General features: G+C 38.2%; 1 protein-coding gene across 2 annotated transcripts in view; it reads right to left on the reverse strand.

The window, feature by feature from the left end:
* FBN2 (fibrillin 2) overlaps positions 1 to 24,874 on the reverse strand; it is a 157,853-nt gene that overhangs the window by 58,893 nt on the left and 74,086 nt on the right. For both annotated transcript variants that reach the window (XM_052701072.1, XM_052701073.1), the window contains 8 exons: positions 21,468 to 21,593; positions 20,262 to 20,387; positions 9,977 to 10,096; positions 5,637 to 5,774; positions 4,298 to 4,348; positions 3,731 to 3,856; positions 1,275 to 1,502; positions 778 to 903 (listed from right to left, as the gene is read on the reverse strand). In XM_052701072.1, the coding sequence (XP_052557032.1) occupies positions 778 to 903; positions 1,275 to 1,502; positions 3,731 to 3,856; positions 4,298 to 4,348; positions 5,637 to 5,774; positions 9,977 to 10,096; positions 20,262 to 20,387; positions 21,468 to 21,593 (1,041 nt within the window). The remainder of the gene's footprint in view (positions 1 to 777; positions 904 to 1,274; positions 1,503 to 3,730; positions 3,857 to 4,297; positions 4,349 to 5,636; positions 5,775 to 9,976; positions 10,097 to 20,261; positions 20,388 to 21,467; positions 21,594 to 24,874) is intronic.

Here is a 24,874-nt window from a genome sequence, read left to right on the forward strand (position 1 = left end):
AAACAGAACCAAATGAACTTTTGTACGGAGAATTTTTTTGACCTTTTCTTGTTAGATTAGAAATAAAGTTAGTTAAATGCATTTCTCATCCGTGCAGTCACTATAAAAACAAGGAAATCACCAGTTAGGGCAACATTAACATCCAGATCAACCTCAGTTAACATGCCTTACCACCCACACTTCATATTACTTAGACTCTCTCAGATCCTGTGTGGAAAAAAAAACCTCCTTCATTTTCAACACAGAGCCACCCACAATGCAGGCATCCAGTTTCTCATAATCAGGAAACTATCACACTTATCTTCCATTTCAGCTTTCTAGGCAGTAAATAACAAAATACTAAACTTTTAAATTAAATGCAATTAAATTAAATCTTGAATTAACACTGCTGTCAGAATTGCACAGGTATTTCAGTATGTGCTTAGTTACCATTATCTAAATGAAAAATAATCAGTACTGGAGTCTCTCAGTTCATCTGGTAAGAAGAAAGTGAGTTAATCTGTAAATTAAAACGTTGAAATTAGCTTTACTGGTGACTTTATTAATTTTTCAGAACGACAAGCACTTTGAGCACCAATTTAACAGATTCTTAATGTCCGTGTACCAAATGAAAGTAAAATTAATTAGAGAATCACTTTCTAAAAGGAAAAGAAGACAGTTGTCCGCTTTGACCACAGATTAGAAATTGAAGGAAATCAATTACATTAAGCTCCCAGATCACTAAGCTATGTAACCATCACAAGTTCCTTTAAAAGCCAGAGAAAATGCAAGACTTACCTGTACAATTTCTTTCCTCCATATCTAAAGCAAACCCACTGTTACACCTACATTTGAAACTTCCAATTGTATTCCTGCATTTACCATTCATGCACATACCAGGGAATACCTTGCACTCATTGATATCTACATAAAAAAGAAAAAAAGGAAAAAGAAAGAAGGCTCAAATATTTTAAATATTTATTTACTTCTTTTTGTATTTATATGCTTATATATGTAATGGAAGTTCTCTTTTCCTTCTTTCCTTCTTATTGGCATGAAAGGAGGAGTCAGGGCAGCAGGAGACACTAGTCAGGGCTGGGGAAGGAGAAATAACTGAGAAGGATGAACATGCAAGCAGTAGGTTTTCCACCTGTAGTGCCAGCTCTGTAAGGCAAACATATTTACAGTATGTCTCATCTCAAGTACATAACAGATACAAACCCTGGCATCTCATTAGAATGGTTACTGAAACGTACATACAATTTTTAGATTTTTAGATAATAATTAATTCTTGCCTTTATAAAATGGTCTGCCAGTTAGAATATCTCCTCTGTTAGAAAAACCAGGACCTCTGGGGCACAGAGCCTCATACTCCTTTGTGCCAGGCTTTGGACACTCCTCACAGTCAGAGCCCCAGGCAGCACCCACAGCACAACAGCAGGCATCCATACGAAATTTGCCAGGTACAGACTGAATACATTCATCTTCATCCCACTTCAGGTAACACTGCTCCATGCGGATATCTGCCCAATTTAAAACAACAAAGGGAAATGTTACATTTTGGTGGGGTTTTCTGTCTTTCAGAAGCGGCTGTTTCCAGGGCATGATTACTTATGTGTTTCAGTTTCTGCAATACAGATTTCTGCTCAAGATACCATACACTGCACAGAGTTGAAGTTTGAAGTTGCTATTGGTAAGCTTTCAAATCTCTGCTGTGTCACGCAGCAGTAGAAGTATTTCTCTAAATGCTAACTTCTGCAACTTAGAAAAATGAAATGGAAATTGTTTAAAGTATATTTATGGTTTCCTGCAAAGTTCCTCATATCAATATAATATTTATTTTCACTTCAACAGATTCAGCAAACACAATTCTAATAAATACTTGTTATCACTAAAATCATTCCAGTGGACTCTGCAGAAAACAAAGCACTTGAGAAATATATGCCACAGTGCTTATGCAGCACAGGAGAAAGCACATATCTTGTAATGTAGAAGGATATTCTTTCATTGAAATAGGAGAAGAAAAAATGGATTTGAGGGTAAAGGAATTCCGTGCATTGCCTGAAAACAACTCCATTGTTGCAACCACCTCTTCTTACGAAGTTTCTCACTTAGAAGTAATATAGGATTGAAGGCCACAGATGACAGCGGCTGAAAAGAGAACTGATAAGTATGGGATAAAAAAAAAGAAGTAAAACCTAGCAGGAGAAACAGAAGATGCATCTTGGTGGACTTTGTTTTGAATTATTTCTTTTTTCTAAGAGAATTTTTATGCTGAGAATGTACATCTGTTTATTTTCAAATTTCTCATTTTAAAAAATGTCTCTAGAGCTGCATTCATATTTTAGAAATCATCAGCAGCAACAAAACACAACCTGGTAACTGTCTGTATCAGCTACTGATAAACAGCAGAACAACTGAAGGAGAACTATTGCTTAAACTCGAATCTCGGGGAATAAGAATACCACTGAAACAGAAAATATGGGTTAGAATAGCCAAATTCTTGACTGAAGTGAAGCAAGGGCTCAAAAATTGCAATTGTTCTGTTCTGTTTTCGCAAAAGAAATCAAATGCTGTCAGTAATTATATTTTTATAGTCCTTAAAAAGGGTAAAAAATTAACAAATTCCAGAATCTTTTAAGTATTCAGTTCACTTACTTTCATCTTTTTCATCTCTGACTACTGATCTTTAAAGATTTCAAAAGGACAATCTGAAAAGTTGTACTGCAAAAAAGCTGAATCCATAGATGGAGAAGGTGTGTTTAGCATAATTTCCTTTAAAGCAGACCTGCACTTTTTAGGATACACTACAAATCACAACAAATTTGTCTCTGTTTTTTCCCATAGTCTTATAGATAAATATCATTCTAAATTATGAAATGTAGCTTGTTTAAAACCATGTAAACATTTTGTGCAATCTGAATTTGGATTTCACAGCTTATCAGATGTAAAAAATAAAAATTCTTTCAGGATATTATAGAACATCCAGCTAAAAAGGAAAGGAAAAGAAGACCAAGTACATTCACTGTCAGGCAATGTTGTGTTATTAGGATAACTTAGATGCTACAGAAACGTGTAGCAATGTAACATTTTATAAAACTTGTGACTGTAAAAAGCACTATCAGATCTCATTCATGCACTTCCATTAACAGACTAATAACATTAACTATACTTGCTACAGCATATTTTTGTTTCCTTTAACTTATATACAGTCTGTAATACTTTTTATACATAAAACCAGGATATTATGTCTTCACTGACATCATGTTTTGTAGTGCACAACAAAGATGAAGTCTTAATTTTACCTACACCCATTTTACTTACTTTCAAACAAATCAATTTCAGTCTGCATATTTCTGCTACAGGATGGTACCTTAATGTCATAAAATGAGTAGATAGAGAAAAGAACAAGTCATTATCCATTACAAGGCCCTGGCTGGCCAGCAAACTGCTTATTGCCTACCTCACAGTGAGTCAGACTGGGCAATGTGAATTACATTAAGGGGAACACTCTAGTAAAACCTACTGACTGCAGTGAGGGCAAAACCTGTCACATCACCAACATTCATATTCCCTAACTCTTCCCTGAAGTGAATAGGTATCTGAAATCCAAGCACACATAAACTAAAACATACACTTAAAGCCAGCTGTTCAGAAAACAGACCAAATGTCCCTTCTTATTCCTTTAAGATTTATTTCAGACAGTTATTAAACACAGCTAAAAGGCTGCCAAAGTTGACTATGTTCTTACCCAAACACACTCGCCCTGTTCCATCCAGCGTCAGTCCTTCTGGGCATTCACAATGAAATGAGCCCCTACTGTTAACACATCGTCCATTGGGACAAACTCCAGGAAAAACATCACACTCATTTACATCTGTTGGTAAAGTGAAGGGATGAAAGAAGTTTCAGAATGTATGCTAATTCCAGCAAGGAGATAGTGACAACTTTACTGAGAACTTCAGCTGTACAAAAGAAAGCACAGCGGTTTCACTCATGCTGTATTAGGATCTGAACAAGCATCTGGCTCCCTCTCACCCAAGGGAATCTTATAAGATGGTAAGACACAGGACATTAAGATGCCATATTCTCTAAGTAAGACAAAATGCTTGTGGATGAGAGAATGAAAAACAATTAAATGTATTATGAGGGAGCACTTCCATCCTTTTTGTACCATTTTGACATTCTCCAACAGTGTTAAGTAGTAAGTTCCCAACAGTCATTAATTGATAGCAGCTCTAAAATTAGTATGATTACAGCTCACCCTCTCATTTGTTTTCTGAGAGAAAAACGAGTGAAAAGAAACACAAAACTTTACCTTCACAGGTAACACCCTTAACTCTGGCAAATCCTCTTGAACAAGCTGTGTCTGGAATCAAGCAAAAAAGATGCATCACTGCTTCAGGATGACACATGACAGTAAGCAATATAGAATAAAAAGTATCTTTGCAATTATCCTACATTATCTAAGTTTGACTGTATAACGTAGTAAGTGATCTATCCTCAATGAAAAAGACTACTGACTCATATGTCTTATTTAGAACAAATAATAACTGAGGAAATTAAATGTTACATAGTTACTTCGTTGTGCTTTCCACTACTAGGGACAGAATGAGATGAATCTCAGCACTCAGATGTAGATGAAAGGTACATGTCCTGTAAGGCTACAGGATTTAAAGCTTAGTGATGCCAGTTATCATCGAAGAGTTATGGGGTTTTTTTTTTGTGTAGGTTTGGTTTTTTTTGTTGTTTTTTTTTTTTTTTTTGGTGTGTGTGTTTTTCCCCTGTAGCTTTACAAAGCATCTGAGCAAAGATGTTATTTTAGGATATGTATGTAAAATGTAGAATGATGTAGAGACATGCGAGATTGCTGAAATCTAGAAAGTTAAAGAAAATAAATTAAATGTACTCATGAGCACTTAGATGTACTCATCTAAGCTAATGAGTGCTCGAGATTAATGAGTCTTTGATTAGTTCTATAAGCCTAAACTCACCATGTTGCTTCCTGTACTCCAAAGCAGTATCTCTGCTCGATGCTCCACTGCACAGTTAAAAGCACTGCTGGATGCTATTTGCACCATGCTTATTAGATCTGACAGATCTGCCCACAGTTATTGTTTCAATTAAGAACCACAGGCTAAAATGTCATGACATTGGTTCAGTCTCTAGTGGTTTTATTCAAACCTTGGGGCAAGACTGTGGCACAACATATTCTCCACAAAACACAGTACACATTAATATTCCTACTTCCAATCTCTACCCTTAAACTTGTGATCTAATACTAGTCCTACTACAGTCAATAGTGATACATAAGCTATGTGTGTGAAAATAGCTGGGATGAGTGTTAACAGCCCACAGAATAAAAGGCCTTCAAGATTTTTAACAGGTATTTCACTTTATTTTTTTAGTCCTTATTATCTCAGTGCATTATACTTGTGGAGAACTACTCAGGAATCCACTCAAATATTATTTCCTCACAGTCTCAAAGTTAGAATGGTATCTGATGGTGGAGATTACAAAAGATGCTACAGGAAACATTCTCAATTCATAGTGTTTTTGTTTGTTTTAACTGAAAAAAAAAAAAAAGTGAGAATTTTTCTGGTTCTACACTCACTTTTCTCCCAAAAGACACAGAATATGAAAGCGTAATAGCATACCTAATTCACACCGCTCACATGGGCTGCCCCAAGCTGCTCCTAAAGTAGCACAGCATTCAGATTTCAGTGTAGCACCATTGATGTTGACTTCACAGCGACTGTCCTGGATATTAAGCCAGCAAGTCCCCTTCAGGCTATCTGCAGCACAACAGAAACAATATGGAACTGTCACAGCAGGAAGAGCTGACATCTCATAATGGCAGACACAGTACAACGAGAGCACAGTCTGTCTTCTAAAAGCAGGATCTTCCACTTGAGTCATTTTGCACATTTTTTGTTTTAGAAGCAGAGGATATAGACAGCACTATCACCAAAAATGAGTGATAGAATGTATCCCTTGAGGCAATCTACAGGACAGGTCTTACAGCTACCAAAGCTCTACCAGCGTAAATTCTGCTGCCTGAAATTGTCTCAAATTCTCTTTTAGGTACCCAAGTATTTAATTCAAAACAACCATGCTTACAGTGCACAATTCACTTTTTAAAATATAAGTTAGATCCTAAATCAAGTATGAATTTTTGAAAGTAAAATACTTTGGTTCAGTATTTTTATACTATTATATTTAAAAGAGACCAAAATTCTTAAAGCAGACTACAATCTTGGTGATTGGATAGTTAAAAAGCAGTCTGTAAAGATCTAAGCCAGATTTGGAAGACAGCCTGGATGGAGTTTAACAGCATGCACATACCCATAGTTCAAAACTAAGCAAATGGCTCAGATTAACGTAACAAGACAATTAATGCAAGATGCATAGGAATTGGTTTTAAAGGTTTATGTATAATTCACATACAGAAAGTCAGACTATCTATTAGGTGCTGTTGATTGGTATTACTCAGAGATCATACTTAGGAGCAATGTGCTCCAGAATTTTTTTTCTTTAAAAAACTTGAACTTTTCTACAAAACTGGTATTAGAATATTATGCAGAATGCTGAGAGCACAACCACTGTTTGTGTAATATAACAGAAAAAGAAAAGCTTGTGCAAGAACGTTCCTGGAGCCAGTTCTGGAAACTGGTTCTAGAAACTGGAAAATTTAATTCATAAACAATCAATTTTAAGAGTCATATTATTTAGATTACCATTGGTCTCAAAAAATGTAGAGTACAATGTTACAAATCAGTGAAGGACAAATGATCATGGAAAAAATCATTTTTTCTAATCCTTAATCATCCTTTATCCAACAATCAAGACTAGGGATAACATTACAAGACCAAAGGAAGACATAACTTATGAAGTGACTTCCTGGATCTGCTCTTGACCTACTACGGGATGGGTATGTGCTTTCTCATCAAATGTCCCAAATTCAGGGCCTTGAGACAGGAAGGATGAAAGTCTCTTTAACTATCATAGAATTATAGAATCACCAAGAAAAGATCCACAAGATCACCCAGTCCAACCATCCACCCATCACCAATAGCTCTCAATAAACCACGTCCCTCAACACAAAATCCAAACGTTCCTTGAAAACCCCCAGGGTCGGTGACTCCACTACCTCCCTGGGCAGCCCATTCCAGTGCCTGACCACTCTTTCAGAAAAGCAGTATTTCCTAACGCCCAGCCTGAATCTATCTCATGCTACACCCAGCTTGCTGGCCTTACGTTGATATACCTACTTCATTTTGTCAAAATGTAAATGTTTATATTGCTTCATTGATTAGCAATCATTTGAGCATGATATTGCACATTTTTAGTAACCAGCTTTACATGATCAAAAAGTCAAAATAGTATCTCAAAAAATAATTTTAACTATACATATTAGCAGACGACTTTCTTCACACCAGCTGCATCTGCATTATCCTGCTGAAGTCTGCTTGTCTCATCTTTTTTTCTGGTTGTGAGTTAATTTCATTTATTTTACACAACCTCTCTTGTCCAGACAAAATTTACAACGGGCAGTCACTGTGACTTTTGCTTTGGTGAAAAAAAAACATTTTTTATATTATAATATATTATTCAGCATCAAAGCATTCTTTCTGCTACTTGCATCTCTTTGATTCTGACTTGAAGAAGAATATATGCATACTACAGGCAGATGGCAGCCTACAGGCTGTGTGCTATATGAATTCCAAAAACATTGACTAAATATTCATTAAAATAATATATTAAATGTATATTTCAAACAGCACAAATGGCAGTACACCCACTATACAAACAATTCCCAAAATAGCAATGCAGCAGTGGTAAAACGAACAGATGTATTTCAAAACAGTTCTATTTCTTTCCTCCTTTAAAATAGGAGTAGCCTTAATACAACAGGCAGAGAGTTATAAAGCAAAACAAATGCATAATATATCAACTTTCTCGCTGAAAGCTTTTACTGTAAAGGCTACACTAACAACCCTAATTTGCTGGAAGTTTGAGCCAAATGTTGCGACTTGAATTCTTGCTCTTAGTGTAACAAGTCATTTTCCCTCTGCGCAGGGAAGTTGACAGAAAGAGACAAATGACTTATATCTTAGCAGAATTTCTGCATGCAATACAGATGCAAATGGCTCAAGACCCCTGGCTCTTCAGCATTAAGGCTGAGCAGATCAGGCAAAGGAACCAGAAAAGACAAGTTTTGTCTTCAGAAACCGAGAAGAGGGCATGTGCCAGCCACAAAGCTTCTCGAGGACTGTCATAGGTCTGACCTGAGTCCACGAGATAACAGTGAAAACACAAACCTGTAATCTCAAACCCTTACTCACCTTCCAGTAATTTAGTCTACCCTTCTCCCATCACTACCAATTCCAGTGGAAGTTTTGCCAAGGTAGGAGAACATAAATTGATTCTATCTCTATAAAAATGTATTTCTTACATGAGCTGTTCTGACACTTCTGTCCTGACATAGTCTCAGTTGTAGTACAGAAAACTTCCAGAGAGAATGCTGATCAACAAGAACGAGTAACAATTAGGCCCTACAGAATAAGGTAGCTCCTATCCTTCCCTTTTTATTTGACTATTCAAGTATTTGTATTATTTATTTTACATTATTTACAAATACTACTCAGGCTAAATAGTACCTCACACTCTAGTCATCCCAATGGAAAAAATTTGCAAAGTAAATCAGGAACATTGTTACAATTAAGCCCTTAATGAACTCAGAAAACCTTTGGATGCCAGAACACAACAAAATTAAGCACAGGTTAAAGTGGTCACGTCAAGATATCAGCACAATGTGAAATGGAACAAGCAGAATACTAAACTGTACAGGTCAGAGGTGGTGGTAGTACCCCTAAAAACCTAAGTGAAAGGCTAGGAGAAGGCTTAGGTGAAAAGTAATATTCACTTAAAAAAACAAATCAAGGCACAGAGAGATGCCTTCATTAAAAAGAAACTGCAGTCTTTACATTAACTTTCCAATCTTAAGAAAGTCTTGGCACGGCAACAAAGTTGAATCAAGAACACCAGACAAATCTATCTTAAAATAGAAGAAACATTTAAACTAAGCATCATCGCATTGTTAATGACACTCCAATCCAAATTATCCAACATATCCTACAATAAATTCAATTATGTTACACAAATGGCAGCTTTTGAGCAACTGAGGAGTGCTGATGTGTCTAGCCCTTTGAATCTTCTTGGAAAGACAAGAAAAGAAAAGAGAATGGCTTCCAAAGATAATGGGAATAACATCTTGCAGGCAACTGTTGCTGCTAGCTCTGATAAAATCTGTGCTATGCTCTGCTCTTTTTCAGTGCAAAAGAAAACCTCCAAGGATGCTAACAGTATTTATGTTACATTATTTTTCTATACATATATGTCTTGCATAAATACACGGCACAATACTCATTTTTCCTCCAGGGACAGGGATCCTGACAAATTTTCATATGTTTTACTCTCCTTTAACAGCTTTCTACAATAGAGGTAAGGATTGTGCTGTAAGGCAAACATCACTATTTCTTGATAGGTAGGAAAAGTAATCTCCGCAGTTTATGAAGAATGCCATGAATCCTAAAAGCCAGGAGCTTTCATATCACTATTTGAGTAGATGTTGGTCCAGTTTTACTCTCTTGTCTCAAATATATAGAGGACAAAAAATTGAAAAGGTATTTTGGCTTTGCAATTTTTCAGTTATTACCCTTACTACCTACATTTTTACTCATATCTTATCTTTTGTAAGAATGACAATAATTCCTTAACATTCTTCTGCTTCCATGGAATCAATCCTATTGGTTTGGATTTGTTTGGTCTTACGCAACTATACATGCAGTCTACTACAGGAGGAAAATAAATTAATTTCTTGCTGATTTAATCAACGCTTTAAATGTTTATTTTTGGTTTTGTTTGTTTTTAATTAGTAAGAAAAACAGATAAAAAAAACAACAGCAACAACAGCAAAACACAAGGGAAGACCCACCGATGCAGATCAGTCCTGTAGAGTCCAGCTTGCTGCCAGGTGAACATTCACAACTGAAAGATCCAAGATTGTTCCTGCAGGCACCATTGACACATGGGCTGCTTTCACATTCATTTATATCTACAATCCAGAAAGAAAAGACACTGTTAGAACAGTAATGTGCTTCTGGGAAAAAAAAATAATGAAATAAGGAGCATCAATGCTGCTGTGGATTGTTTTGCCAAGAAAGTCTGGTATATGTATTTTTTCCCTCCTTTCTTTTTTTCATTGTCTGCCTGTCTTCCTGTCTGTCTTTTTGAAGCATGACATATAAAAGATGAAGACAGACAGTTAGCATTTATGTACATGAGTATAGGAATGCATATTTTGAAAGCATTAATTAAATGACTGTTTCCTCCAAAGACAAGGGTTTCCAAGAACGTGGAATATAAAATTTTCCAGCATAAATTGTAACAGCCTTGTGAGAAATCAAAATTCTTTCATCATGGAAAGCAATGCATCCCTAGCCACAACACGCTGTGCACAAACAAAAGTCTTATTGTTTCTGTCATTTATGGCTCCATAAGGCTTTGGAAGAATTAAGAAAACCCTGTCGGAATCAAAATATTCCAATGCTGGCTGCAATTCTGTAGCTCTGGAAAGTATTCAAGAAATAGGAGTTGGAACTTGTATAGCGTAAATGGTGCTTTCCCCTATCCCCTAACTCCTTCTATTTATTGCCCGTATGAATTTTTTAAGCTGGCTCATATAAAAGAATAGGACCCCTGCAGACAGTATTATTTGCTGGTTTGATTTTTTTATTATTATTATTTAAAGTCAAATCAATTCTAAGATTAAAACAATACCAGCAAATTTTTTCAAAGAACAGTTGCAGATGCATGTCCACTACTTTTTCCTAAACTCAACCAGTTCAATTTTTTTTATCTGGATCTCTAATCAAGTCATACGTTCTAATCTAACCAGACAGTTTCTCTGTCAGGCCTGAAACAAAATTGCTAGTGCACACTTATGTTTGCTAGTACTGTCCAAAGAATAATGTCATATTGATACACAAAAATTAATTATAAATTAACACAGGATGTATGAAGCACCAGTAACATTAATAGTATCAACAGACTGTAGCACCCTGCTCATTGGTCAGAAATCATGCAAAAGGTACCATTTGCTATTCAGTGTGCCAAGAGGGATCAAGCTGTCATTTCACTAGACCTGGAGGAAGATTCCATGAAGGAATCTTGCGACGTTTATGGGGTTGTAGGAATCATTTAGAATAGTCACCAAAGGATATATACGGGCGGATGAGGAAAGAAATAAAGAGATTGAAAACACTCAGAAATGCTTAGGAAACTGAGTCATCTCCCTCTTCACATCCAAGCCAAGAAGCTAACTATAGGGCCAATTTTCACAGTTTCTTTACTTAATGGAATTACTTGCCTACAAACAGTAAATAGACTTGTCTTTGAATGACAGCAAGCTTTTGAGCAGCAAAAGAGTAAAATCTACTCTCTGTCTTGTGTGTTAGCCAGCTTACACAGATGCAGACACGAGATCCAGGAGCCTTTACCATATCAAGCAATTGTGTTTAGGACTTCCTACACAGGGCTAACTGCTGTACTAATCCTGAGATGCTAAATCCCATGCTACCAATAATGCTGTCCCTGCATTGCTCCTCCAGAGCTGCCAGTCCCGAACAGACGTCTGCCTGATGTCACAACAGGCATAGCTTCCACTTTTCTTCGCAGAAAGCCTGCTTAGATAAAGTTGGTTGTGTTATCTCAGGTTTTATTTTAACAGATCACAGCCCACTCCAGCTTGCCGAAGAGTACAACAACAGTGTATGCAAACATGTGGGGCCAGGACAGGCTTTGCACTGGTCACGTACCAACACAACACGGAGGTAATCACGTAAGATCTGCAGAAGCCAGATAGTTTGTGCAGAGCAAAGCACCTCTGTATCCCAGCTGGCAATCTGGAAAACGTTTATCTGCTCTGCACCCCTTCCCCTCCCTGTAAATACATTTCACACTTTATTACCTCAAGTTTTACAATCTAGGGTACGTTTCCTGCCTCCCTAGTTTCCCTATCTTTTCCTAGCCAGCAATACCTGGTAGCAGAGAGTAATATCTGCTGCTTTCACAGGGAAACCAAATATTCCCAAGATTAAAAACAGATCACAGCGAGGCATAGAGATAATCTTTAAAGCACTGTATGTTGAATAGTTCCCAGTACAGGGGAAGAAAGGAAGGGAAAGTGGACTATACAGAAGATACACATAGTTGCTCCCAGTCAAAAGCATCAACATGTCACCATCACTTGCATTGCAAGAACAAAGGGACAGCCAGTGAAGCTAGCTGGTAGCCAAACAACTAAACAAACATTTACACAATGAGTTGAGAAATTGGAAAACCTCTCCCTGGGATGTTGAAAACTTTCACGAATCAACATCAATCTGGACAACTTATTGAACAGAAATCCATAGACAGTTATTAATGGAAAGATCCTACTTTGGAATCACAGCAGTACAGAGAGTATTTCTGGAAAGCAATGCTCTGTACTTGCTCTTTTTTAGTTAGCACTGGGCCAGAGGGCTCTTTGATCAGTCTCTGCGTTTATGCTTCTGCTTTTATGCAGGTGTGGTTATCTGTCCAGTTCAGTGCTCTTCCCTGTTCACCTAAGGCGGAAACTTCAGAGAAGTTACCATGATGGACCATGCACAAGCAGCCCCATGGAAATTTTGGAGCTCTTGCACACAAAGAATATAGTATATCTCCACTGAGTGAGTAAATGCAAAATTAGACTTTCAACTTAGCCAAATCTGAGCACAATTTCAGAGTAAGGGGGGGACAAAAACAGCTGAAGAACTGCAGTAGCATAAAGGAACAGTAGTTTTTTGAAGAAGTCACAATATTCACATGTTTCTCAACACACAGATCAACATTTTCTTAGTAGCTAATCATTCTTGGAAACAAAGTGTTTTGTCTGATATTTTTAAAGTAGATTAGAAGTCTGAGTCAGAGACCCAGCAAGGAAAACTGTAGGTAAAATGCTTCAAGTCTGCCTAAAAATATTACAGATCTAAGCAGGAGATTTTCATGGAAAGTGTCACATCATTTTCACAGCTGTCAGCCCCACCACACACACACCTGCACATACAGCACCAGTATGTAAGACAAAACACGATACTGAGCGGAAAGTAGTACTGCTACTATCTAAGACACTATTCATATTTAGAACATAAAAACACATAAAAATTAGGATCATTCATATTTATAAATTTAAAATGTATCAGGTTATTACACCTATCTTTAATTCCCCCTGAAAATTAACAAGTTACATTTATAATCTTTTTTTTTTTTTTCTAGGAAAATACATCTCTGCTTTTGGTTTTCACATTTAACAAGAAACTCAAACCTACGAAAAAATAGCTGAGAACCATACGTGAAAGTCAGCATCCCCAAAACTGAAAGATACAAGAATAAATGGAGATGGAGAGGAGAAAAGCATCTATAGGTTTATGGGTTATGTTCTTTACTCTTTGGTAAAAGACAAAGAAAAGGAAACAAACTGAGCAGCCAGCTGATCAAAAACGTAGAAGAATAGGGAGATTCATACCTGTCTATTGTCAGTGCCAGCCACTCCCTGATCCTTCAGACAAATGTTCACTTTCCTGTCTCCGGGTTGAAAGTGGCAAAAGCAGATCAAAAGCATAACCAAGATCAGGTGTGAGGGACTCTGTCTCACAGAGCCATGCTTTTCCTTAATTTACTTTGTCCTGATGCAGATGAAGGAATACTTATCCCATGCCATTTCTCACCACAGATTATAAATATGGAGAACAGATTTCAATGAGGATGAGGTTATGCATTTCTGGAGGCATTAACTTCTAGCTGTTTCGAAAATGATCTTGTGACTGTGCTTCGGGCCCCCAAACTTGAAAAATTTGTTTGTTACATTCTGCATGTGATACGCTTCAGCTCCACGTTAGCAAAAATCAATCAACGAAATGGAATAGAAAGAAACAAGAGCCAAACCAACAACTCCCCAAAACCCAGTCCTTTTGAGTACTCAGAGGCTTATAATATTTCCCTGACTACATCTCAAAACCACCATTCAGAAAAAAAAAAGAAAAACTGAAGGATGAACGTACTTCACCAATAGTGCTCTGCTGAATCAGGACAAATAAGTATCATAAGCACAGTGTAAACAAACTCCAAAGATTGTTTCCATAGGCCTTCTAAGGTGCATTTTAAAAAAAAAGCAAGAAAAATATTTGATTTTAAATACTGTTTTATATTTTAAAGTAAAAAGCAAATGTACGAAAACATATATTTTTTGAAGACTTTTTGCTTAAGAGGAATGAGTGTACATTGTAAATGTCACAGAAACAAAAATTGAAACAGTTTGCTGTACATTCCTGGAAATAAACTTCAAAGCACATCTGGTTTACGTTTAACTAGTTATGTCACTGGAAACACAATCTAAACCACAGAGCTTGTTGTAAAAATCTCTACTTTCACAGACTCTGAAGACTAGAACAACTCCTATGCTCTCTGCAACAAATCGATAAAAATTTTCAATTCAACTATAATTGAAAACAGTAAATGGTTTTGTTGTTTCATCACAGTTACTGATGACAGTTATATTAATTAGAAATATACTGGTGAGTAGCAAGCATCAGAGCATTTTCAGAGAGCTTAAAGAACATAAAGCTTCTGTCTTTTTTCTATAACTAGTGAACCGGTAACTCAAAACTGGATGACTAATGTCCATTTGAAATCAGAATTTAGACAAAAAAGAGATGAATATATTCCTTAAATTGCCAACCCACTCAACTTTAGAATACATTTAACAGGTTTCATAGCAAGTTTTATGCCAAACCACTCCTGAATCTTTTTTCGTCTGATCAGCTAAATCTAAACTTCAGTTTAATTTCCTTCAATTCCATCTTATCCGAGATGGTGATGATAAATTCTTCACAACCTGTGCAAGCAATTTCATGTACATAAATGTACTCAAAGAAACTGATTATCCTTCCAAATCTGCCACACAGACAATAAAAATTTACAAGTATTTTAGAGTTGATTACACTAAAATAACTGTACAAAAAGAAAATATTCTTGCAAATCTGAAGTTTTGGCTAAGGGTTGGTTCTTTGGTTTTGTCTTTTTGTTATTTAAATGATTTTTTTTTTTTTACATCAATAACATATTCGCTTATTTTAAATATTACTGTTGCATTTGTGCCCAACCATGCAGTCATTCCTCAGAATTCAGCAGATATGTAGGATTATGAAAAAGAACAAAGGGAAACAACAACTGTTATTTCATGAAGGAAATAAACTCATTACAAGTATATGGAAACATTTCCAGGTAAAAAAGAAAAACAAGTGATTAAGTGCATTAATTCATCTATCTCCAAATCCAGGAAATAATAAATGCACAAAACAGAAACCTGAACAGCTGTACCTAATGATTCTGAATGATCAACTCAGTCATTCCTCCTTTACAGCAGAATAGACTTTAACTTACATATCAACCTCCTAATAAGGTGTTTGCATCTTCTATATTCAGTTTGACTTAAATTATGAAATGCCTTAGTACCTACATTACTAGTTGACTGTCACCAAGTACTGTATTGTGTTATTCTGAATATATCACATGAGTTCCCTGTTCCTATTTTCAGATGTGATCCCTGAACAGTTTATTTGGGAACTGCACATATATCCTTTCGATAAAAACTAAAAGAAGTCTCATATTCCTTAAAAAAGTGACTATTTAGGGATATCTATACTTTTACTAGAATCTTGTCTTCATAAAACTTGCTTTAAACTCTATCTAGTCTTATACGTAACCTGTTTAGATACTATGATTTTGCAGTCAAAATCTGCTGGCAATGCTATCTAAAGAACTTGCCTGCTCCTCAGTGAACTGGACAAAATGTCCAGCATACAAGTAGTCAAAGGCACAATGCCATGGATGAACAACTAGTCTGCTGATGACTCAGGCTCAAAGTGGTATGGTAAATGTGGTTACATCAGGTTGGCAGCCAGACAATAGTGGGGTTTCATGGAGCTCCTTTTAGGGGCAGTTCTCCTAAGCACTGTCATCAGTGACTTGAATGCAGGACTTGAAGATAAACATACACATGTTCACTGATGACACTAAATTGAGATGAGCTCTTTATTTCCGCAGGAGTAGAGAGACCTTGCAAAAAAACTGAGATAAAGGGCATAAAGTTAAACAACAGCAACTGACACATTCTGACAGATTCTACTCCTGTGACAGGTTAACTCTAGCCATACATATGCAGACCTAGGGACAAGAGCTGGAGAGCAGCCTGCAGAAAGGGATCAGGCTGCTCTGGCTGAACATGAGGCAGCAGTGTAACCTGGAGCCTAAAGGGCCAACCGTACCCTGGGAGCAGAGGGCAGCACTGAGCTCTGCTCTGTGTGACAGTGATGGCCAGAGGGAACGGTATGGAGCTGCGTCAGGGGAGGGCAGCTGGGGGTCAGGGAAAGAGGGCGGTGGGCACAGAATGGGCTGCTGGAGTTCAAGGAGCATTTGGACACTGCTCTCAGACACAGCGTTGGGATTTTGGGTGGTGCTGTGTGGAGCTGGAGTGGGACTTGACGATCTTTGTGTCTCCCTTCCAACTCGGGATAATCCATGACTTTATGAACTATGAAATTTTATGATCCCCAAAACCTGTGCTAGCAGAAGACCTAACACAGGAATGGTGATGGAATAGTCACAAGGATGCCAGGAAGACAGAAAAGATCACTTTTTCCCTGTAGATGTTGTGGCCTAGTGCAATCATGTTTCCGCACACTTTTCTGTTCAAAACCTTAGCCTTTTATTAATATTTCTGATACCATTACTAGTTCTATTGCTGTTAAAATACATATTTACTTTTTACATTTGAAAATCTGGATATACTACTACTTCAATAATTAAGCTATTTCCATTCTGGTATCTCATTGGTCTATCTTTTGCTCAGTGTTATGCTTTGAAGTTGTTGGATTTTCCATTCTGATAATTAAAAGCACATGGAAAGCAATTTTCACTGCTAGAAATGTTTTTAGGCATGGAAACGCAACATAAATACAGACTCTGAAGACAATATCTCACACAAACACTGTGGATAGATATGAGGCACTAAGACAATTTAGCACAGTGTGCTATAAATCCATGGGAGCATGATAAAAGAAAACGCCTAACCTGAGCGAGTGCTGCTAATTTGTAACATATAAGAAGAGAAGAGATTTTAACTCTTAAAAGTGGCCTCTGAAACACACATGTACTGAAATATAAAGAAACATAATTCCTTTTGAATAGAAGGGGTGAAGAGGTGAATGATTTGATACCGTCAGAATTTAAACCATTTCATGAGATGTTTTGAGTGTAAACACATGTTCACTTTCTGAACAGTTGGAGACATTCAAAACACTATTGCCCCCATGCTGCTTGCTTCCACTGCTCTGAAGAAAACTGCAAAGGGCACATGAGCCTTCCTCACTGCTGCAGTGTTAAGTTAGCCCATTCAGCAAATGCTGCGAATGAAATGTTTTAAGTTAACCTGACTGATCTTACACAGCAAGAATATTTTAAAGAGTGCTTCCACTTTCCATTTTGTATGTTTGCTTAGCTGTATGGAAGTAACTTGTGGCTGATCAGTAATAACAAGCAGCTGAGGACAATAATGTCTTCTGTTACTCCAGGCAAACTTAGAAGATTATACTGGTTTATACAGTACGTATTCCAGAAGGATTGTACCTTCATCATCACTCACTCAAATGTATAATTATTCATTACAAAAACTTCCTAATCGTAATAATATTATACAAAAAATAATATATAATAAATAATTTATATTTAATATAAAATAATACAATGCAAAAAATCTAGTCATATATATTGCTGCTCTGAATACTAATTAAAAATGAGACAAAAGCCAATACTTTCAACTCCCTTATTTCACAGCTTTGCTTAAAACTAAAAAATAACTAAATAACTAATAATAATTACTAATAAATCAGTAAAATTTCTTATTCAAATTTGCTTGTCTTTACTAGAAAGACCAGTCTTCAAGAATCCCACTTCCCATAGATCAAGGGGAAAGGTTGGAGCATAGAAGATGGAGATAGTCTTCTGGACTAGAATCACTCCAGGGAACATTTAAGCAAACTGGACATTCATTAAGACCATGCGTCCTTGCAAGCAATGAGGGTACTGGCAAACGTCGTTGTGAGGATACTTTGCTTGGTCATACACATATGGGGAAGTGCCTAAAACTGGAGGAAAGCAAATGTCACTCATATATTCAAGAAGGGCAAGAAGGAGGACCTGGGAAAACTACAAGTCACTCAGCCTCACCTTGATCCTTGAAAAGCTGATGGAGCAGCCATGCCTGGAAACCATTTCCAGGCATATGAAGGAGTTGAAAATCATCAAGAGCAGTCAGCATGGATTCAACAAAGGGCAATCATGCTTGACCAACCTTGTAAGCTTCACTAATTAAATCATCAGTATGATGGATATGAGTGATATTGTCTACCTGGACTTCAGTAAGGCCTTTGACACTGCCACCATAAGATCCTCATAGAGAAGCTTTTAACGTATTCAGTTTGGATGGGCATACAGTGAGGTGGATTAATAAGTGTCAGAACTGGCAAACCCAAAGGGTGGTGATCAATAAACCAAAGCCTAGTTGGAGGCCAGTAACTTGTGGTGTACCACCCTGGGGATTGATCCTGGGTCCATTCTTGTTTGGTAACAACAATTTGGAAATTAATAATTGGGATGTTAAAGAAGTATGTACTCTCAAGTAAGTCTGCAGATGCCACAAACTAGAAGGAGTAGCTGATAAATCAGACTCATGCTGCTATTCAGAGCAACTTTTACAAGCTGGAGAAATTGGCTGGCAGGAAACCCATGAAGTTCAACAAGAAGTTCAAAGCCTTTGGGAGGGCTTTGAAACTGGAGAGGAACAGACCCAGACACCAGTACATGGCTGGGGGCAACCCAGCTGAAAAGCAGCTTTGCAAAAAATGCCCTGTGGGTCCTTGCAGACACCAAGTTGAACAAGGCCCAGCAATGTGCCCTTCCTGCTAAGAAAGCTAATGGCATTTGTGACTATATTAAAGAATGCACCACCAACAGGTAGAGGCAGGTGATCCATCCTTTCTACCCAGCACTGCTGCATTCATACCTGGAAGGCTGTGTCCAGGTCTGGACCTCCGAGTAGATGAAAGACATGGATGTACTGAAGAGAGTCTAACTAAGCTCCAAGAAGATGATGAAGGAACTGGAGCACATTTCCTGTGAGGAAGGGCTGAGAAAGCTGGGATTGTTTAGCCTAAAGAAGAGAAGGTTCAGTTGGGATGTTACCAGTGTATACGTTCAAAAGGAGGGTTCAAAGAAGACAGAGACAGGCTCTTCTCAGTGGAGCTGAATGACAGGATAAGAGGCAATAGGCACAAACTGGAATATCAGTAAGCAATTCCTCACTGTGCTGGTGACTGAGTACTAGAACAGATTTCCCAAAGAAGTTGTTGAATCTCCTTCCTTGGAGATGTTTCAAAGCCATCTAGACATGGCAAAGGGCAAGCAACTTGCTCTGAATAGCTCTGCTTGAGTCAGGAGGTTGGACAACATGACCTCCACCAGCAGTTCCTTGCAGTCACAATAATTTTGTGATTCTGTGTTCAGTTTCTGCAGTGTGACACTTTCATTCCTCTGACATTGTCCATTAGCATGAAAACAAAAGCAATTTTGACTATAAGGTATGAATTTTGAGGAAAACAAAAGACAATTTTTTATCACCAGGCAGTAACATTCAGACCCAGGAACTCAAACATCACATGCATATGAGAATATGATCTACAATTAAAAATCATCATAGACTGATGGGAAAAAATGAAGTCTCTTGTGATCAAAACATGCAGTTTTCCTTAAATTATAAACTTTATGTCATCACTGTATAATACAAGGCAAGTATATACTTGCTTCTATTTCATCTTCCACATGTATTGTCTAAAGAAAGGAAAACATTTTCATACAACAATGAACTGATTACTTCGATAGAAATTCACTGACAAGACCCAAAACACTGAAAGTAATGCAGAAAAATTATAAGAGGAATGCTTTATGCCATACCTTAGTACTCTCTTTTGCTCTTGTTCTTGCCTCCAGTCTGAATGGCTTTTAATCAGTTAGCTTTAATACTATGCAAGCAATAAAAGCAAATAAAATCAAGCAATAAGATTAATAATTTGTACATTTCTCACCTTCGCACGTGTCTGTCTCAGTGCTAAATACATAGCCCTTTGGACAAGTGCAGCTATAACTTCCAGGAGTGTTTCGACAGAGGCCATTATCACACAGCAGCCCATTCACTGAACATTCATCAATGTCTGTAACAGATGAATTAACATCAGTAAGATCAAATGCCTCAAGAGGCCTTAGTCTCTCTAACAAGCTCCTATTGCATTCTACAGCAACAATTAGGTTACCAGACGTGCTGCTTCCTATAACGACTATGCAGTGAAAAATGCCAATCCTTTTTTTTCAAAAATCTAAATCATTTTCAGATTCTTTTTTACCCAAGTCTTAAAGGTTTTCAATAGCAGTCTTTAAAAACAATTGATGGGTAGTCTTAAAACAATATTCCTGTGCTCCTAGAATGACCTTAATAATCTAATTGTATGATTATAGAATCTTCAAATTATCAGCTTTCTTTCTGTCTTTTTTTTTTTTCTTTAAAGATACATAAGTAAAGGCATGTTAGACTACTATTCTAATCCTCTTTCATAGTAAAAAAAAAAAAAAAGGATTTTGAAATCCATTAAATTAATATGTGTTTAAATACAAATTGAATAGTTCATGCACGGTAGACATCTTAGATAACATATACATACCACGACAGCAGGTGTGTATCATATATCAGGAAAAAGAAGCTATGATTAAGATTAGGATAGGAAGCATACTGAATAAGAAAAACCCATCAATTAATATCGGCGCCTGATCCCCCTTTAGATTAAGCATAGCATAACATCACCAGGTACTGTTCATTTTGGTAGTGGTAGCCACATGTTACATTTTACTGTGCAAAACCATAACTTTCAATTCTTGTCAACTTATCTTCAAGTCTTGAAAGTGACACATTTTAGATTCTCTTGTATAACAGAATATCCACGCTCTTGAGAAAAACAAATCCAAGCCTGCAATGATATGTGATGCCTACACATCCAAGACAAACAGTATAACAAAAATAAAATAAAATCATCAAACACCTCTGCCAAATAACAGAAAAAGACAGAAGTAAAAATACTGGCTATGGAGTTACCAGGGAAGGTTGGATCAATAGAAATTTTTTGTTTTCACTGCAGCTGTAAGAACATATGTCTCCCTTGCAACCCATGTTCTATCAATTCAAATTATCATCAATGTGGTGATGAATTATTCAACATTTATAGCAAAATAGAGAAACTTACCCACACAGTTCCTTCCAGAAGGATCAGGCTCATAGCCACTGTTACAGTTACAACGATAGCTGCCACGCAGGTTTTCACAAATTCCATTTGAGCAAATGTCAGGATCCAATGCACACTCATTAATATCTGCAGAAGATAACATATTGGAAATAGAAGATATTGGAAAGTATAAAAAACCTGACTAAGTGATGCAGACAGAATCAAAATGAAGGAAGCATCTGACTCACTGGAGGCTGGGGCTGTTATTTAGAGCAAGGGTGTGGACAGGAAGGTGAAGGAAGCAATTATTCCCCTCTATTCGGCACAGATGACAGTAAATCTGTGTTAAACAATGTGTTCAGTTTTGGGACTCTCAATCCAAGAAAGATACCAGAAGAACTGGGGAGAATAACTCAAAGTGTTGCAAAGATTGTTAGAGGGGTGGAGCATACGATACATGAAAAGAGGCTGAATGAATGGGGTTTCTTTAGTGAGTAAGACCATAGTGACAGGCAGATATGATAGCAGTTCACTCATAATTAAGATCATTCCTGCATGATGGATGCCCTGCATCCCTAAACTTCTCGGTGGGGACCAGGGGGGTAAATCCCCCCCCAGTGTAAGAGCAGAGCAAGTCCAAGACTGCCTCATAAGACTGAACGTGTACAAGTCTATGGGGCCGGATGGCGTGCATCCCAGGGTCCTGAAGGAGCTGGCTGAGGTGGTTGCCGAGCTACTCTCCATCATCTTTGAAAAGTTGTGGCTGTCAGGCGAGGGCCCAGACGACTGGAGGAAGAATTATGTCACTCTTATTTGTAAGAAGGGGAGCAAGGAGGACCCAGGAACTACAGGTCAGTGAGTCTCATCTCTGTATCTGGGAAAATCATGGAACAGATCCACATGGACAACATGCTTCATCACATGAGGAATGAGCATGTGATCCGAAACAGCCAGCACAGCTTCACCAGGGGAAGGTCATGCTTAACCAATCTGGTGGCCTTCTGTGATGAAGTGTCTGCATTGGTGGACGAAGGGAAGGCAACCGATGTCATTTACCTGGACTTGAGCAAGGCCTTTGTCATGGTCCCCCACCACATCCATATCTCCAAAGTGGTGAGATGTGGATTTGATGGGTGGACCACTAAATGGATAAGAAACTGGTTGAACGGCTGCAGACTGAGGGTGGTGTTTAATGACTGTATGTCCAGGGGGAGACCGGTAACCACTGGCGTCCCTCGGGGGTCTGTCTTGGGACCGGTGCTCTTTAACATCTTTATCAATGACATCGATGATGGAATCGAGTGCACCCTCAGCGTTTGCTGACGACACCAAGCTGAGCGGTGCGGTTGACACGGTGGAAGGAAGGGATGCCATGCAGAGGGACCTCAACAGACTCGAAAGGTGGGCCCGGGTGAACCTGATGAGGTTCAACACAGCAAAGTGCAAAGTTTTGCATTTGGGCTGGAGGAATCCCAGGCATCCGTACAGGCTGGAAGGAGCGGTCCTTGAGAGCAGCCCTGCAGAAAAGGACCTGGGGGTCTTTACAGATGAAGAGCGTAACATGAGCCAGCAGTGTGCTCTTGCAGCTCAGAAAGCAAATGGTATCCTGGGCTCCATCAGAAGAGAGGTGGCCAGCAGAGACAGGGAGGTGACTGTCCCCCTCTACTCTGTTCTTGTGAAGCCCCATCTGGAGTACTGCATCCAAGCCTAGAGCCCCCAGTACAGAGACCTCTTGGAGAGGGTCCAGAGGAGGGCCACAAAGATGATCAGGGGGCTGGAGCACCCCCCCTAAGAAGACAGGCTGAGGGAGCTGGGCTTGTTCAGCCTGGAGAAAAGAAGGCTGCAGGGTGACTTTGTGGCAGCCTTTCAGTACCTAAAAGGAGCCTATAAACAAAAGGGGAGTCAACTCTTTGAAAGGGTTGATAACTGCAGAACAAGAGGAAATGGTTTTAAGTTGAGGGAGGGGAGATTTAGATTGGATGACTGGGGGAAGTTCTTTACAGAGAGAATGGTGAGGTGCTGGAACAGGCTGCCCAGAGAGGCTGTGGATGCCCCAACCCTAGAGGTGGATGAGGCCCTGGTCTAATATTAGCTGGTCTAGTATTAAATGGGGAGGTTGTGGTCCTGCATGTGGCAGAGGGTTGGAGATTATGATCTTTGAGGTCCCTTCCAACCCTGGCCATTCTGTGATTCTGTCCCAGAGAAGATGGAACAAACCCCTTCTCCAAGTTATACAATAAAAGCGCACGAGACAACAGTTAAAAACAGCTGGGGAAATTTTAGCTGAATGCTAGGGAAAGACTTCTTCCCCATGAGAGCAGTTAAGCACTAGAGTAAGCTGCTCAGAGAGGCTGTGGGAATTCCATCCTTGGAGATCTTACAAATACAACCAGGCAAGGCCTTGAGAAACCTGATTCAACTTTGAAGTTAGCCCTGCTCTGAGCAGAATGCTAAAATGGATGACCTGTAGGCATGCTTTCCACCTTAAATCAATAAAATGACTACATGTTTGTAAGAATACCTTGATGCAAAATACCAAGCCTGTGTACTCAATGCCTGTGGTTTGAGGATCTAGGTAAGAAGATATAATTTATTAGGTGATGTTAATACGTTTCCTAATAGAGAACTAATGCATACATCAATACCACAGCATATTCAGGTTTACAGAAATCACAGTATTTATTGGAATTTTGAAATTTCTCTTGGATGGACAGAATAGGATGATGAATGAGATATATTCCCTAAATTTACAGTCCCATATAGAATTTCTGCTGTAGTTGGAAAATTCCAGAATATTTATATGAACTATAAGAGCAGGAACAGGCTATTTTTAATATTTTTTTTTTTACCTCTGAGGAAAAGAGGGGTTTTCAAAACTAAGTTAAGTTATTTCTTCCCATACGGTAAGCCCATTACTTGAATAGTTCCCTTTCCAAACACTGGAAAAAACAGCAGGTATGCTGGTCTAGCTGTGACTTCATAAAAATATTGTTTTATATTTGTACAGTTCATTTTTTTATAAAGGACATTTCCTCTTGAAACATAGTGCAGTTTAGACCAGGATATTCCTCATAATTTACATATACTCTGAAATGCATTTGGAAAATACTGTTCAGTCTGGAGACAAGAAGGCTCCAGGGAGACATGATAGCAGCTTTTCAGTATTTAAAGGAGGGCTATCAAAAGAAGGGGACAGACACTTTAGCAGGAGCTGCTGTGATAGGACAAGAGGAGATGGTTCAAAACTAAAAGAGGCGAGAGTTAGACTGAATGTAAGGAAAAGGTAGTGAGGCACTGGCACAGGTTGCCCAGAGATGTGGTGGATGCCGCATCCCTGGAGACATTCAAGGCCAGGCTGGACAGGGCTCTAAGCAACTTGATTGAGCTGTTGGTGCCCCTGTTCATTGCAAGAGAGTTGGGCTACGTGA

The sequence above is a fragment of the Tympanuchus pallidicinctus genome, unplaced genomic scaffold, assembly GCF_026119805.1.
Source record: "Tympanuchus pallidicinctus isolate F22 unplaced genomic scaffold, pur_lepc_1.0 scaffold4, whole genome shotgun sequence".
Lineage (NCBI taxonomy): Eukaryota > Metazoa > Chordata > Aves > Galliformes > Phasianidae > Tympanuchus > Tympanuchus pallidicinctus.